Consider the following 17,573-nt stretch of genomic DNA (forward strand, 5'->3'; position numbering starts at 1 on the left):
TATATATATATAGTCATAGTTATATATAACGGTGTTTTTTGTACAGACAAGTTATAACTTTGCTCGTACAAGTTAATTGTCATAAGTGACAAGAATACTTACCGCTTAGAAACTGATTTAGCACTTTAAAGAATATTAAAAAAAAATTTTTTTTTAAAGTTTCAATATTATTAATTTTAATATTATTAATTTTATATGCTTACTAAGTTTGCTGTTGTTTTAATATCACTTCGTCAAAACTAAATTCCTGATTGGATTTCGTTACGATTCTTCTAGATTGACTTAAACTGTAAAACTGTTTCACTGCATTGAGAATAAGTGTACAGAGAAACTAACGAGAGCTTTTGAGTAACTGTATGCGTTTTAAGGTTCCTTTGTAAAAAAAGTAACATTCAATTTAGTACATAATTTTAAGTATAAGTTCATTATCAGATCATTGCATTTAAAATAATAAATTTTAAAGGATTTAAATGTTCCAATTTGGTTATATTGATCACCGTATTTTCTGTACAGATTTGTTTGCATTTTTTTCAAGTTTATGGACATAAGTGACAAGCATACTTATTGATTAGAAATAAATTTCTTATTTAAGAAAGATATTAAAATATTTTTGAGTTTATTTAAATGAAATTAATTTTAATAATATTAGTTTAATATGCTTCTCAAGTTATCAGTTTTCTTAATATCTCTCCGTCAAAAATATAATCTCCATTAGATTGCTTTACGATTCTGTCTGGCAATATATTAACTAAAGTTCCCTTCAAAAAGAATCAACTGCAAATTAGGCGTATAATTTTAACACTTTGATCATTATATGAAAATTAGAATATTTATTTGATATTTAATTCAAGTATAAATACATAAAAAGTGGAAAAGATCATTTTTTAATAATTTTAAACTTTTACAGTATTTTTAATCGTAGATCTTATTAGAAAAGTATATTTCCAGGGACAAAAATATCAGAATAAAGCAGTTATATATTATCATAGACATTACCGCATGTTTTAAAGTAAGGGGTTTTAAAATGTTTCATAATATTATCTACAAATGGGTTTAACTCCTGATGAACTACTTTGTTTTGTTTCGGCAGAAAGTACAATGCGCAAAATAAAAAACTGTCAAACCTAAGTAACATTTCATTTAATCATCAGATCTTCACGTTCTGGGCCTCAATAGTTTAATAGTTAATAGGACTTCATAGCTTAATAGGCCTTAATAGCTTGAAAGATTCTTAAATATGCTAATTAATTAGTGAAGCCGATATTTTAAGTTACGAAATTTACTCACGAACCATTAAGATTGATTCCGAGAACGTGAAGATCCGATCATTTCATTAGATCAAAAATTATTCAGCATAGTCCCTTTTTCTAACTTTGCACACTGTATCTTGACATTTTTTATTATTGCTTGCACTTTCAAAAGAGTCAGGGCGCATAGAAGTAGTTTTCTTTTATTAACAGTATGGTTGTCTCAATTCATTCATAAAATTCAAAGTAAAGAACTCGTTAGAAATTTTTGAAACGTTACATGTTTTTGATAAAACCAATGCCAATCAGGCAAATTGGTGAAAATACAAATCCGGTCGTTGTGAAAATGCAAACTGAACCATATTTTAGACGCATTTGTTGTTGTATGCTATCAGCGTATAATGCTATCAGCGAACGTTTTAATTGTTAGAATAAAAAAACGTACTTTTTTAGAAACATTTTTAGATTATCAACATTGCAAATACTCCCATGTAACGTACTCAAGATTTGTTTTTGTTTACATCGGTATGTAATAATAGCTTTTGGACTTTAAGCTAGAGTTTTTAAAAGTGTGCTGTTCTAGTTTTGCTTTTCGTGGGAGTTCTCAATAAATTGTTGTTGCATGCAATCGGCGTATTTCATGGAACGTCATAATTGGTAGAATAGAAAAAACTTACTTTTTTAGAAGCATTTTAAGATTATCAAGTACACAAATACTCTCATGTAACGTACTCAAGATTTTTTTTTTGTTTACATCGGAAAATAATAACAGCTTTTGGATTTTAAACTAGAATTTTCAAAAGTGTGCTGTTTTAGTTTTGCTTTTTGTGGGAGTTCTCAACAAATTAGTCGTAATGAGCGGAATTCCTTTAGTCCGTAAAGAATGTGCAAGCATCTGGTATGAGAAGAAAGTCCTTTGTGTCATTTTTTCTCTTACAACGTAATGAATCCATTATTTTAGCTGCTCACTAAGCTGCATACTTCTGTTTATATCTGTTTCTAGATATATAAAGCTATTCACAAATATTTGGTTTCAAGTTCTACTTAAGAAAGAAGTTTAAGAAATTTCTTCCAAGCTATCTGGTTAATTTTCCATGCACTGAATAAATATGAAACTGGTGTTACACTGCATGAGCAGTTTTCTCCTGATAAAAAATACAAATTAGTATTTCTCACAAAGCGTTTCTATTTTTAAGAGAGGAAAAATTTATCTTTTCTAAGCATATTGCGAGCTCATATCCTGAAAAAGGGCTGTGTAAGCCTTTCCGCGAGGTTGGTTAGCGAAATCGCGGATGGGATGGATTTCTTTCGAGAAAAAAAGCTTACTAAGTGTTGTATAAGTTGGGTGTATTCGTGAGGGAAATAAATAAAAACAATGGAAGAAAAAGAGATTGTTATTTTCAAGTAACACATTTAAATATTTAGACCGGTAATTTTGACCGCATTGGTCATTCTCAGTAAAGCATTATTTTATGTCCTAAATTTTTTAGCTCTATAAAATTTTATTTTAGTACTTTTGAATACCTCAAAAAGTTAAGAAAATTTACAAAAATAAGGAAAACTTATATACAATTATAAAAGTCGCTTATCAAAAGATAATTCCATTAAAAAAAATAACTTCAGTAAATATTTATCCTTTTTTTATTATTTTTTTTAAATCATGGTCGAAAAATTTTGAATAGTGAGGTATACAATTTTTTGTATGATTTCAATTAATATAATTTTGCATGGCAAAATACAGAATTTGAGCAAACTAGGTTGAAAAGTTTCTGAGAAATTGAATTTCAAAAAAGTCACATATTTGAAATTCAGTTTTTCAGGAACTATTCGACTGAATTTGCTCAAAATTTTGTTATGTAAAATTATATTCCTCAAAATAATGCAAAAAATTGTATACATTATAATTCAATTTTTTTTCGACCATTATTTAAAAAAAAAAAATGTATTTATTAAAAATGGTATTATCTTTGGAATAAACGAATTTTCTATTTGCATGCATATTTTTTAATATCTCTTAGAAAGTTCTCCAGATATAGTGGAATGCACAAAATGTAAAATTAACATTAAGTGGTCAAAACTCTGGAGCCTTCTACTGACCAAACTAATGAGACCATATATCCAAAATTGCAGCTAACCCGTAGATTTTGGGAGTCAGAAATCCGAATCCATCAAAAAAAGGTACGTTTATTCAGAGACAATACTGTCTGATTTCGTAACTTAAGACATCTTCCGCACTTATAAATTAGCATATTTGAAATCAACCCCTAGAGCCATTACGATTGAGTCCTAGAACGTGAAGATCCGATCATTAGATCAAAAATTATTCCAAGAGGTCTGTTTTTTATTTTGCGCACTGTACTGAGAATTGTTATTGAGAATCGTGACATGTTCAAAATTAAATAGTATCAAGAATGGCATATCAGGAAGAAATGACGCATCATCCTCATGCGTGATAAATTTCTATTAGTGGTTTAAATTGATTAAATATTCGAAAAACGAATCTTATTAAATAAAAGTTTGCTGCACTCACCTTCATTCCAAATTTATTTCACGAATAAAAAAAAGTTGTCAAAATGATAATCAATACTTTCCCACCTGTCCGCTATGTTTATTTACATATGAAGGTAAATTCTCCGCAATGTTTCAATTTTGAGCATATCACTATACACAGTTATAAGATTATTTCTTTTTGATTCGATTGTATTTCATAGGAGCTGTTTTGACACATTTTTGGTCAAATTTGAGAAACATTTTTCACAGTATACTAATATTATGTAATATCCTTATTTATTGTCTAATTTGGCAGTCTAAAAATTGACTATACAAGGATATTAACATATCTGTGTCGCATGTAACATATTGCATGTATGTAGGAGTGTTACAGCATGTAACACTCTTCGAAATGACAAGCTTAGTGATGATTGTCCCTTTAAAACGTTAAAATTCCTCATTAAGATTTATTTCTTATTTCACTGGCTGTACATTACAGAATAGATTCTTTTAAGAAAAATAATATTACATTTTCTAATTTTATATAGTTTTGCAAAGTTTTTAAATATTGTCTTAAAAATTGAAAGTTCTTTTTCATTGATGATAAAATGCAATAACAAAATAAAGACAGTCAGCGTATACATTTACTTAAATTAATACTTAATAGGAAAGACTTCCACTAGTTATAAGGAAAGTTAAATATATTTTTATCCCCACTTTTTCAAGAAAATTGCATTGAATATGCAATTAAATACTCACTGAGTCCATTCTTTCATACCATTCTCGACACTCTAATCCCGACATTCTAGTCCATTCTCTACATTCCTTAAAATTCCTAAGATTTTTTAAGGTTCTAATAAACTACTTTAAGTATCTAGGGATTTTACGAAATTAGATTATATGTAAATACTCTAATGCATTTCATGAGAATATTTAAAAATTAATGAAGATTTAAGACTATTTTGTGAGAAATTTCCATTTTTAAATATTTTATTTGCTAAGGAGCCCACAGACAGGTTAAAACCGAAATAAAACTAAAATTCTCTTCGATATTACATTCTGAGAAAAACCAAACGCTGAGAAAATAAGTATTGTCAAAATAACAAGAATATGATGGAATTTACGATGTTTCTGGCTATATGGAAACACCAAAAATCAAAGTAAATTTTACCAAGCTCTTTGGTAATGACTTTTTGGTAAAATTAACCATAAAATTTGGGTTTCTTTATCATGAAATTAGATAATTTTTAGCAAAAGTCACCATTTTAACAGTACCGTAAACTTATTAACTTTGCTGTTCGTCGTTAAGTTTTTTTCCTATGTAAGCTGTAAGTTAACCAATACTAACAATTAAAATTATAAAAAATATGTATTTGTAGGAAGGTACATTGTTTACGTCGCTCCAGAGCTGCAAAATGGACTATTGGCGACGGTCTGAGAAGTATCTCTGAGGATGATCCGAATACATGCCATCGCAATTTTGATCCTCTGCAGAGGGGATGGCTCCCCTGCTTTGATATCCATATGCACACTTTCCGCAAACCCTGAGTCCCTTCGCAGGCTGATCAAAGTGGTCCCCCACCTCTTACCTCAAAGTGGTCCTCACCAAAGTGGTCCTGCAGCCAGTGATACTTGACTTCGGTGTTCCACTGGGAACCGTGTCTTTACAATCAGTCCACTGCGAGACGTTGTAGTTGTAGTTCATTTACGTTGCACTAGAGCTGCACAATGGCTATAGGCGACGGTATGAGAAAAATCCCTGAGAATGATCCGAAGACATGCCATCATAATTTTGATCCTCTGCAGAGGAAGTGGCACCCCCGCTTCGGTAGCCCAACGACCTGCACGCGAAGTCGAGCACTTTACAGCAGAACAGTTTAACGAGGACCAATACAGCACACTCTCAGTCCCTACGCACAGTGATCCAAGTGGTCAACCACCAGCACACTGACCGCAGTCAATGATTCTTGACTTCGGTGATCTGCTGGGAACCGTGTCTTAACGATCAGTCCACTGCGGGACGTCCACTGCAAGACAATCTGTAGTACAAATATCTAGACAATTAGTTTATTGTTTCCCGGTAAGTTCTTTTCCTATGAAAGCTGTAAGTTAACCTCTACCAATATTTAAAATTATAAAAATTGTGCATTTGCATTTGTAAATGTACAAATATCTGGACAAGGTTGAACTAAATCAGTAGCGTAACTGTTATTAAATAAATACTACATTTGGGTAAATAAAATTGCTACATCAGGTCTGTCCCAACATTCTATAATGGAAGAGTAGCGGAAGCGGGTTCCAATCTCACCGTAATCTTGAATACGTCTGTTTATTTATATTTATTTATTTATTGTTACGCACACAGTGGTTTATGTGCTCATTGCAAGGCTCGGCTAATGTGCCTTTGTCAAATCGATATATAGATAGCAAAAGATGGAGAATGGCAGCAAACACAAACAGCCTGGAACACGGTAGGATTCGATTGTAATGTTTTTTTCCTATTTTGAGCATTCTTTTCCTTTAATAGGACTGATAAAGAGGGTTTTGTAGACTGTGCACAAGTCTTCATATGCAAATATAACAATAAAAACGCATTTTGATTTACATGCATACTGACAATCATGTATTCAAAATAAAAATTGTCTTCTAAACTCTAGCAAAATTGTATAACAGCGATGTTCAATCAAAATAGAAAACTAGAGATGAGATAAACTTTTTTTATTCGATTTACTGCAATGTTAAATATGCTAGCATATAAATAAAAGATTATCACTACAAAATTAAGAATTAAAGGAATGGCGATAATTTTTTTTCCTAATAATTAATGTAAATATTTTTTGTGGTCAACTTAGAGTATCTCTGAAGTTAATAGTGGAATCAAAAAAGTTTACATCTTTGCTATAAACAGATTTTCTTGTAAGGATATTTAAGAAAACATTTTTATTTTTCTATTTTAAGCGGGGGAACATCAAAACAGCATACAAACATCAATGAGTATATTTTTTATGTTAATGAGTGTATTATATTATGCAACATAAATAGCTTAAATTTTATAAAATATAAACGGTTTTAAAATTATTTGATATTTTTTATTATGAAAATAACAGCGACGGTTTTTGCCCTTAAAAATACACTTGCACACAATTTAAATCAAATTTTTATTTTTATACAATGCACAATTATTTAAAAATGCTATAATTAAATCGTATTTCAGAAACCGAAAAGAACAGTATCTGCATGTTCAGAACTGTAAAGAGTCCTGCACTACCTCATTGGTGACTCTGAACAAATAGAATACGAAACTCTCATTCGTTCATAGATGGCAGAACCACAGAGTAGCTTAATACAAACTTATACTAGTATTTCTTATCTCTCATGATATATGACACCACCAGCTAAACTAATTAAGCCGCATTCCTCCGTTCATTTCACAAAACACAACTCAACAACAACTTAACTCTAATGTCCATTAAGTAAGGAAAAGCCTAACTCCAGTTAAATTTTATTCTTTTGATTTTGAAAACGTTTGCAACTGGTATGGTTAAATAATTATGAATACAAAACTATGCGGTTTTTAATTTACAATTTATTATAGACCGTAAAAATTTTTATTTATTGTTGTTAACCATATCAGTTGTAAACTCTTTCAAAATTGTAAAGTTAAAATATGTTCCTAACAGTAAATTTTACGGTTAATTGGTTAGCTATTTTACTGTAATTTTTGAATGAAAATTTTAACAGTGGAGGTTTTGTTAACGGTGCAAAAATTCTTTAAAAATTTTATTTGGCGAATTGTTATTAAATTGAGTTATATAAGATTAGTAAATAAATTAAATTCGCAATTAAGGAAAATAGAAATAAAACATTTTATATAAAAATTTTTGTCGTATACAAATTTATGTTCTTAAAATTTCTTGATGCATGTAATAAAAAATATAATACTATTTGGTACACTTTTTTTCGTTCTGCGTGCTCGTTTTATACATATTTCAGATTAGTTTTTGAAACTAATATGAAATCTTTTTTTCCCTGAGTATTAGTTTTGAAAGTAATGAAAATTTTTCCAAGCCTTTGCTTTGTCATCAAAACTTTTAATAACTACCTTAAACACAATTTGAATAAAATTTGTTAAAGACTTCGACTTTTTTATTATGGTTATGAATTTCAAACTGTTACTTGATTTTAAAAATCGTTGAAAATATCACGAGAATATGCGAAAGAATTGCTTACTTTCATACTTCATTTAGAATTTTCAAATAACATTTTTCTTAATATTCTACATTAAAGTTATTTCGATATTTAAAATTAAAATGATATTAAACTAGATGTTTTTACCTCATTAATTATTTATTAATTTTTTGTATACAAATTCGGGTTTTTTAAACTTTGACTATAAATATGTTATTTTGGACAAAATAATTTAAAATTCTCAAACAAATCTATTAAATTAAAAGAATAAAATATTTCAAAATAAATGACCAAAAATGCATATAAAATATAAAGAAAGAGTGATTATTTCAGTCATGCTACCTCCATTTAAGCCTCAATGCAGATTTATCGTTGTCATAAGTCATCCTTATTCGTAATAGTTAAGTATAGGTAAACCATACGGTAACATTTTTCTACAGAAAAAATTTATTATAAAAGCAATTTAATAATGTAATTACCTTATAGTCAAAATCTTCTTTAACAATATTTCTTTATAGACAGTTTTTCTCATAGTTCTTGATTCAAACTGATATACGTATTAAATATTTTTATTCAAGCGATTTTATTTATTTATTTTCTTCATTATTGTTTTCCTGTATGCAGTTCTAACTTTCTTAAACATTCTACAAACTTTGAATCTACTTCAAATCGGAAATAACTGAAAATTTTTTATGAATTTCATTAAACAAGAATGTCATGCAATAATCAATATCGTTTGACAATATCATTTTACAAAAGTCGTTTGACTAAAATTTATTTTATAATTATAATAATATGGAATAGAATGAAAAAAAAATCGAACATTACCAATTTGTGCAAAGAAAAATCATTAAAAATATCTCAGAGTATTTTTCTGGATATATAATTAAATTTAAATACATTAAAATTCACTAAAATCATATATATTAAAATCTGTTAAGAACATAGAAATCAAAGCAACTCATGAAGGCTGAAATTATTTCATAATTTGGCAACAGTTAATAAGCTTTACCATTACTTCTTTCTAGTTTTGTGTAGAAAGACTTGTAGTTTTCTTTGCTATTTAAAACCCATTACCACCATTTAAAAATATCTTAAGGCTGCTTCATACAAAATATTTGTAGTGTAAAAAGTACCTAGGCATGGTAAGTGAAATTTGCGATATTATTATCATTTATTATTCTATTAGTTTATCTTTTTTTCTTCAAAACTCTTTTTTAAAAATGTTCTTTTTCTAAATTTTATTAAAAGTGAGGTGTTCCAATGTTGTTTTTTCTTTAAAATGTATCGATACTGCTTTTAACATTTAAATTTATATTTGTATTTTTTAAGCTGTATCTCTTCACAAGCATATTTATTCATCAATTTAATATATATAATTAATTTTATATCCTTACTTTATAAGTATGGTATTCTTGTGTATGGAATTTTGAAGTTTATAAAAAAAATTTTGAAAATAGTTAGATAAATTTTTGTAAAAAAATACAAATGCTAAAATGGTTCATTTTTTTGCACTCTTTGTATTTAAAATACTGTATTACATTAAAACAAACATTGACAAAGCAACATTGGTGACAAACATCGGCGCAAAAAAAATTATAATTTCAATTAAAAATTATAATAAATTATTCATAAATTAATTATAATTCAATTATTAAATGGCAACTAAAGAATTATAATTAAATTATTAGCATTATTTTTGTAGTATGACATTTAGTTTTACTAATTTTATAAATATAATTAATAAATTAATGATGCATGTAAACCTATTGTAAAGAAATTTAATATATAAGGATATGAAAAACAAAAAATAAATTCCCTAATTTGTAGAAAAAATGCATAATGAGTTAGCCTTTATATTTGATTGAGATTAAATAAGCACTTTCAATATTTTTTTTAATGAAATCTTAATGCTTAATATTTTTTTTAATTTTCCATTACCTTTATTATTGATGTTAAAAATGAGAGATAAATAAAAATAATGATATAATTTACGCGGAGGTTTCATAGCTTTTTTCAGAGAAAATATTTTACAGAGAAATAATGTTTTATTTACTTACTTAAATCAATATTCCTTTAAATAATGCAGAATTTTTTTTCAATGCACTACTTACACTTATTATTTGACTCAATTAACTCAAATTTAGAAAATGTACACAACAGAACTTTAAAAAAAAATAATAATCTTGAACTCTATGACTACGTTCTGCAATTATTTTTATTTATTTGTTATTATTATTACTTCTTTGTACATAAAATGTCTTTAGTTCGTGCAGTGTAGCTCCTTTCATACATGCTTATTTATAGAGTAAAAAAACTTGAAACCGTATATTTGTGCGAATCTAGAAATATTTAGATAACTTAATAATATTTTTTTCAAAGAAAAACTTGAAATCTCTGAATGCATATCATAATGAGGTAATTATGGGATAAATGAGTATACTTTCACCTAAGTTTTATAGTTATGTATTTCTATATGAATAAAATATAATAAATTAAACAAATTTGTTCACTTGATTTAAAGTAAAGAACATACAATGAAGTTCTTATTACCAAGCCACACTAAAATTTATCATAATGATAGAAATTTTTTTCTAACATGGAAGTTAACAGTTCCAGTGTTAACTCTCAGAAATAGTAAATAATCTCAGAATAGTGATCGGAATGTTTGAATCCTGAAATATAATATCATGCAAATTCGCGTCATACTTAATGAGGTAATAAATTGAACAGCGTTTCGGTTCAAGTGAAATTGATTTAACATGGAATCAAATCTTATAAGTACAATAATATTTTCCAACTTAAAACTATATTAAAATTGAAACAAATTTGAAATTTATAGTGGTTTAACAAATTAAAAAAAATTAAAAGAGTTGTAACAAATCTGTTTCATTTGGGGGAAAAAATTTTCCGTTGATTTTGATATTTAGCAACAAAAAGAAATTCGGAAATAAATATTCAACAGTGTAGAAAACTTTTAAATTATCAAACTCCTATTGTATTTTAGAATACAAATTATTACTTTTAGTTGAAAACATTTTATATGCAATTAAAAGTGTATAAAATGGTAGAAAAGAATAATTTCCTACCTGTATCCACTGGAAATCTTCTCAACATGAACGTGGGTGTTTTCTTCCACTTTTGCGCCGTCCAAAGTGGATTTGGAATGTGCGTCCATAGATTGGTGACCAATCATAGTGTAGCCACCCACGCAATAAAATATCTTATTTATTCTATGGAAATGCCTTTAAAACAATTTTTGCTGCTTTAGAGCACTTTGACTATATCTCGTGTTCCTTTTCTATTTAGTGCAAGAAACATGTTAAAAGTTGATAAAGAAAATGCTTTACAATAAATGCGTAATATATTTTCCTCAAATATAGTATTCGGTATTTGCAAATTAGATATCATCAAGAAAATAACAAGCTTCTTTGATTACAGGAAAAATCCATTTATGTTCATCGTCCCTGTTTATTACTTAAAGCAATAACGAGTTTGAGTTTTCTGATAGATAGAATATATTCCAAAAATAGAATAACATTATTTACTTTTTAATATTTAATATTTCAAAAAATTTCGCATACTTTTTTGAACTTTTTTAAATTTATCTTTAGCTAGTAATAACAGTAATATTAAATCACTTAAGGAACTTCAAATAGTTCTTAACATTACAGTTTCTTTTTCGATTCTTTGCATTTTTTTATCTCCATATATACTATGCACATAAATATCGCTAAACATATAAACCAGAAAAAATAATAATCTAACAATTATCTACTAGATATAAATTGAAACATTTCTTTCTAAATACATATAAAGTAGAAGTAAGAATTATGTCTCAAAACAGATAAAATTTAGCAATATATTTTCAAACTGTTTTTTTTTCTCTAAACTTTTATAAGCATTCAGAAGTTCACTATTATAATAGAACAAATAGAAAAGACTGATGCATGTGTCTAGATATTTCTTTTTGGCTGAAAGCAAAAACTAATGAACCAGTAATTGCTACAATTCTAGTTCTACAATTCGCTTTAAAATAAATGTAGCTATTAACATCAAAATCAACAAATGGTTTTGAACACAAAATATGTTTTTGTCTCACTCATTAAAACACAATGCATTCTTCAAAAGCAACCATTCGCACATCAGTACATAGAAACACAAGCGCATACGGTGCTTTGTTTTTCCATACATTGTGCATTGGCGCGTGCAAAATCAACTCTTTCCATCCAATATTTCAAACATAGCTTTTCCCGAAACAGCTCATAGCAAAATGTTCCTCCATCGGACACAAAGTGCACGTTGGAATTCGAATCTACCACCAGGGGGAACCAGTAGCGCGGAGTTCCCGAATCCTCTTCTCCGGGATGATCAGGGAAATAGTTTATTTGTAGTCATGGAAACAAAGGGAAAAAGTCAAGGAAGGAATCTTGAAATAGCCATCATAAAAACTTTTTCCTTTTTTGGAGTGGACTGTTGCTGCTCCGCATTTCCGGTGGTAATTGATTGAAAGTGATTAAAAATTCTACAACAGTCTTTCGAAACACAATCGCAACTCTTCTCTTTCATTTATTGTTTTGATGATTGAAATAAATGTGGAAATTGTGGCAATAATTAATTAATGAGCGGCTTCACGCTATTTTGTAAAAGAAAAAACAGTATTTCGTCTTTAATTAAAATCGCGAAGACGAAATTTAAAGAGGTTATATTAAATTTGATAAATATAAATGATAGAAATTCAACGAAGTAATTATAAGAATTTATTAATTTGTTTTGTTTTTTATAGAAAATATTTTTTTTAAATATGTTTGGACTTCATTTTTATAGATTATTAAACTGTTAATATTTTAATTTAAAACTGCTTTCATAGTTTTCAGTATGATCAGTATGATTGTTAAAAATTATTTCTACGAAATCATTTTATTATGAAAAAACGAGTAAGAAAGGCATTCTTAATTCTAAAATTTTTTTAGTTATAATGTAATTTCTGAAATTATTTATGCTGTTATAGGCAGGAATAAATTTAAAATGCGCTAAATTCTGAAGTTATTAAACATTTATATGTTTCGTATAGCGCAATTTCTTTACTAATTAACTAAAAAATTTAAATTTTCTTGTTTAATATTTTGAAACTATCGGGTTGTTCGGAAAGTAATTTCGTTTTTTGGTTAAATGTATTTTTTCGTACCCACCTTCACGCTTAAGCCGCATTATCATTATATGTTTTGAGAGCTGATGTAGCAAGACTTGTGTGTGATAAAGTTCAATTAATTCTGCGCAGTAGTTTTTGGTTGCCCTTTTAAATATGGAGAGCAATAAGCAGTATTTTCGTCATATTTTACTTTTTCACTAAAGAAAATGCTGTTCATGCCAAAAAAAAAATTAACCGATGTGTATGGAGAAGATGTGTTGACCGTAATGAGAAGATGTGTTGACCGCAGAACTGGTTTGCAAAATTTCGATCCGGCAATTTTGATGTCGAAGATGCACCACGTTCTGGAAGGTCGGTTGAAGCTGATAAAGACATGATAAAGGCATTAGTTGATGCAAATTGGCGAATAACAACGCGTGAGATCGGTGAGAGGTTAAATGTTTTAAATTCAACTGTTTATGACCACTTGAAAGGACTGGGTTTAACATTGAAGCCGTGGGTTCCCCGTGTTCTCACGGAGAGAAATTCATGTCGTCGCGTTGACGTCTGTGATTCGCTTCTCAAACGTCACGAAAATGATCCATTTTTGAAGCGCATCATTGCTGGGGACGAAAAATGGGTTGTCTATAACGATGTCAAACGCAAGAGATCATGGAGCAAAAAAGATAAACCGGCTCAAAGCATTTCGAAAGCCAATATCCATCAAAAAAAGGTGATGCTGTCTATTTGGTGGGATTTTAAAGGAAAAGTTTTTTTTGAGCTTTTACCGGATTACACAACAATGAATTCGGAAGTCTACTGTCGTCAGCTGGACAAACTGAATGATGAACTTCAGCAGAAAAGGCCAGAATTAATCAACAGAACAGGTATAGTGCTCCACCAAGATAATGCGAGATCTCATACAAGTTTGGTCACTCGCCAACAGCTTTTACAGCTTAAATGGGATACACTGCTACACCCACCATATTCACCAGATCTGGCGCCTTCGGATTATTTTTGTTCCGGTCACTGAAAAATTTTTTGGGCTGTGAAACCTTTACTTCAAAGGAAGAGGTCAGAAATCACCTGGATCAGTTTTTTGCCAGCAAAGACCATTAATTTTATGAGCGTGGAATCGTGCTACTACCAGAAAGATGGCAAAAGGTGTTGAACCAGAATGGCTAATACATAATTTGATAAAATATTTATTCATTATACGAAAATTGTCTTTAATTTCCCCCCCCCCCAAAAAAAAGAGGAAATTACTTTCCGAACAACCCAATAATTTTACAGTATCGGGTATGATCAGTATGAATGTTAAAAATTATTTCTACGACATTATTTTATTATGAGAAAACGAATAAAAAAGACATTCTTAATTCTGAATTTTTTTTGTTATAATGTAGTTTTTGCAATTATTTATGTTGCTAAATGATGGAATAAAGTTAAACTGTGCCAAATTTGGATGTTACTAAACATTTATGCATTTCATGTAGCACAATTACTTTCCTAATTTTCTTAAAATTCTAAACAAATAATTTCATTAATTAACTCGTTGTTAACTAGTTATTTTATCAACTAATTATTGACTAAATATTTAATTAATTAAATTACTTAGTTACGCATAAAAATGCATATCTTTTAAAACTGTATAAATAATAAAATGTCTTAGCAATAATAAATAAATATGTACTAAATAATCTAATACAATATTAACCAGTAAACGAAATTTGTTACTGATCAAGAAGATCAGTGCGACAACATACATCAAATAATCTCATACATTACTAATCAGCAACTAAAAGTTTTTCACGTTTACTCAAGTTTATATGGTTAAAAAAATAGTTAAATATTATTAATAATAAAAAAATTCAAGTGGATCTGTAAGTCATGCTATAGTTTGCTATCACAAAACTTTCATTATCGGATAAATGTTTGGAAAGCAAAAGTCAAATCACGAGAGAGTGACTACTTGGTGAAAACAGAAAAATGCATAAAAATTCAGAAAAATACAAATGCGTCTATTAAGAGAACAAAAAGCTTTATTGCTAAAACTGTACAACAAATTCTAAAATGAGCGATTATCAACAGCCGGAATCACTCAAACTTTGAAACATTCCTAGTATTGTTCTAAAGCCTGAAACCGCGCTCCGATTGAACAGCACCTTATTTGTAAAGTCTTACCACTTTATCACAGCTATCAATAAAGATAAATTTTGTCTCAGATTGCAAACATTTGAATTTTTGAAAGATTCTGTAGTAAAATTTAACAGCTAATTTAAAATAATTTTCAAATATTTGCAGCTGGACGTGTTCTATAATATACAAAAGTTTCAATTAAAATATTAAGTATCAATTTAAAGGGTATGTTTTTCAATTAAATATTTTCAATCTAACAGTTTTTGAAACCAAAATAAAGAAAATCGTTTTTGAAAGATGAAAAAACGGTTCGAAATCAATACAAAATTTATATCATATTTTTGCAAATAAATCGTCTATTTATAATAATTAACTAAGCATGAAAAATGACATGAATAAGAATCCACAAGAAAAAACTATTTAAAAGTCCCAAAAAAACGTTTTTTGATGAACTGCGTCTGTATATACTCACGGATTGAATTTTTACATGATTGATTTTGTTGGTTCAAGTTTTGATTGCCAGATTGCGTGTTGTATTTTATAAAGATTACAAAAAAATCCAATTCTACAAACCCATCTATATTTAAAATCAAATCATCCGAAGCAAAAAAAGTTGAGTTGTAAGGAAAAGTTCTTTTTTCCACAGAAAATAGTTTTTTTTTTCTTAGAAGCATCGTTATATATTCAAAAGGTAAAAAGAAAGAAACTTGTTTATTTTCAATGAGATTGTGCCCGCATTCTTTTCATAAAAATACAGTTAGGAAATCTATAGGGAAACGGATTACTTAATACTTAACGTTTTGGGCTAGCAGAAGTATTTTTTTGGAAAAATTTTTTTGGCTGTATTTTTTTATGTTTTATAACTAGTGAACTTTTTATCCAATTTATTATTTTCATGCTGCGGTGAAATCAATATACTAGGTTCAAATACCAAAGTTAATGACGTGGCGAACCTGCAAACTTCCACGTATCCTCAATGTATTCTCTGTAATCTTCTTCCTGAAGTACCGTCATGTGGGGCTACTTTGTGCAGGATTTCGCAGTTTTTGAACTTTGACATGTAAAAAAACTATGTTAATTCAAACTTTAGTAAAATTTATCAATATTATATTCATAACTGGACTCAGGCGAGTTAATTTGATCAATCTTGGCATTATTTGCCTGTAATATTTACAAATAATAAGTCAAAACATACCTTGCACAAAGTAGCCCCCAAGTGGGGCTACTTCGTGCAGTGACAGGAATTCAGTTTAATAATCATGTTTTCAGTAAAATATTGATATAAAATTGTTAAAAAAGTTAATTGTTGACATTTTAATAACAAAAACATCAAGATATGTAAAGATATTAGTTTGATAATAATTTTCTGCGTTAAAATACCATTTTTTATAAAGAATTTTTTCTTAAAAAGAATGTTTATTTCAAGACATTTTAGTTTAATTAAAACAAAAGGAAACCATATACATTTTTGAACATTGAAATGGATGAAATTTAAAAAAAAAAAATTATTACATATTCATTAACATTTATAATATTGATAAATTTGAACATAACATGCTTGAATGAACATGACAGAACTTGCTCTTCAGTTTCTGTCAAAATCACCTAATGTCCTATAAAATATTTTTTTATGTGTTAAATCGTTTGATTAATTCATTAGAAAAATCATTGTAGAAGAAAAAAAATAGTTTACCAGCACTTTTCACGTGACTCTTGTGAATTTTATTAGAGAAAGTATTTCTGCGGATTTTGTACTTCCGAGAAGCTTCTGCAATCGACATACCACCAGCAACTGCTTGCAAGCATTGTTGCAGCTTTTCTAAAGTGTAATCACGATAATTTCTTGTTCCAGGTACTTTTTTATAACGTCTGACAATTTTTCTGTCGAAAAAAAAACGAATGAAACTTTGCACAAAGTAGCCCCACAGTGCATTTTTCTTTCATTTTCCGTTTATTTGTTATTAATTTTCAAATTTTTTAACCCTAACATGATATAATTGTTTATTAATATATAAATGAAAAATTTTGCACTTACGACAATTGTTTTATCAACGTCTTTGCATTTCACAGCTAAAGTTTCCACGCACACTTTTCGACGTCCGACGTTCTCGGAAAGTTGTTGACATTGGATAAACAAAACACACTCTGAAATTGCTTTAAAATTCGAAAAAATGTTTGTAGTAATAGAGGAGACTTCCATCTTCAAATTCCACATATTTTTAACGTGAAAAAAACATAATACTGAATAGCAACACTTGAAAAGTGCCAAATTCGAATTTGCACAAAGTAGCCCCCACTGCATAAAGTAGCCCCACATTTCGAATGAATGAAATGTATTTATATAATCTTGAAATTTTGTTCTTTCTCCCTTTCAGCGC

The 17,573-nt window shown here is 28.5% G+C and overlaps 1 protein-coding gene across 1 annotated transcript in view; it reads right to left on the reverse strand.

The window, feature by feature from the left end:
- LOC107442454 (endothelin-converting enzyme 2) overlaps positions 1–12,236 on the reverse strand; it is a 225,169-nt gene extending 212,933 nt beyond the window's left edge. The window contains exon 1 of the mRNA XM_071185955.1: positions 11,015–12,236. Within this exon, the coding sequence (XP_071042056.1) occupies positions 11,015–11,121 (107 nt within the window). The 5' untranslated portion in view covers positions 11,122–12,236. The remainder of the gene's footprint in view (positions 1–11,014) is intronic.
- Between the last annotated feature and the right edge of the window lie 5,337 nt (positions 12,237–17,573).

The sequence above is a fragment of the Parasteatoda tepidariorum genome, chromosome 9, assembly GCF_043381705.1.
Source record: "Parasteatoda tepidariorum isolate YZ-2023 chromosome 9, CAS_Ptep_4.0, whole genome shotgun sequence".
In the NCBI taxonomy this organism is placed as follows: domain Eukaryota; kingdom Metazoa; phylum Arthropoda; class Arachnida; order Araneae; family Theridiidae; genus Parasteatoda; species Parasteatoda tepidariorum.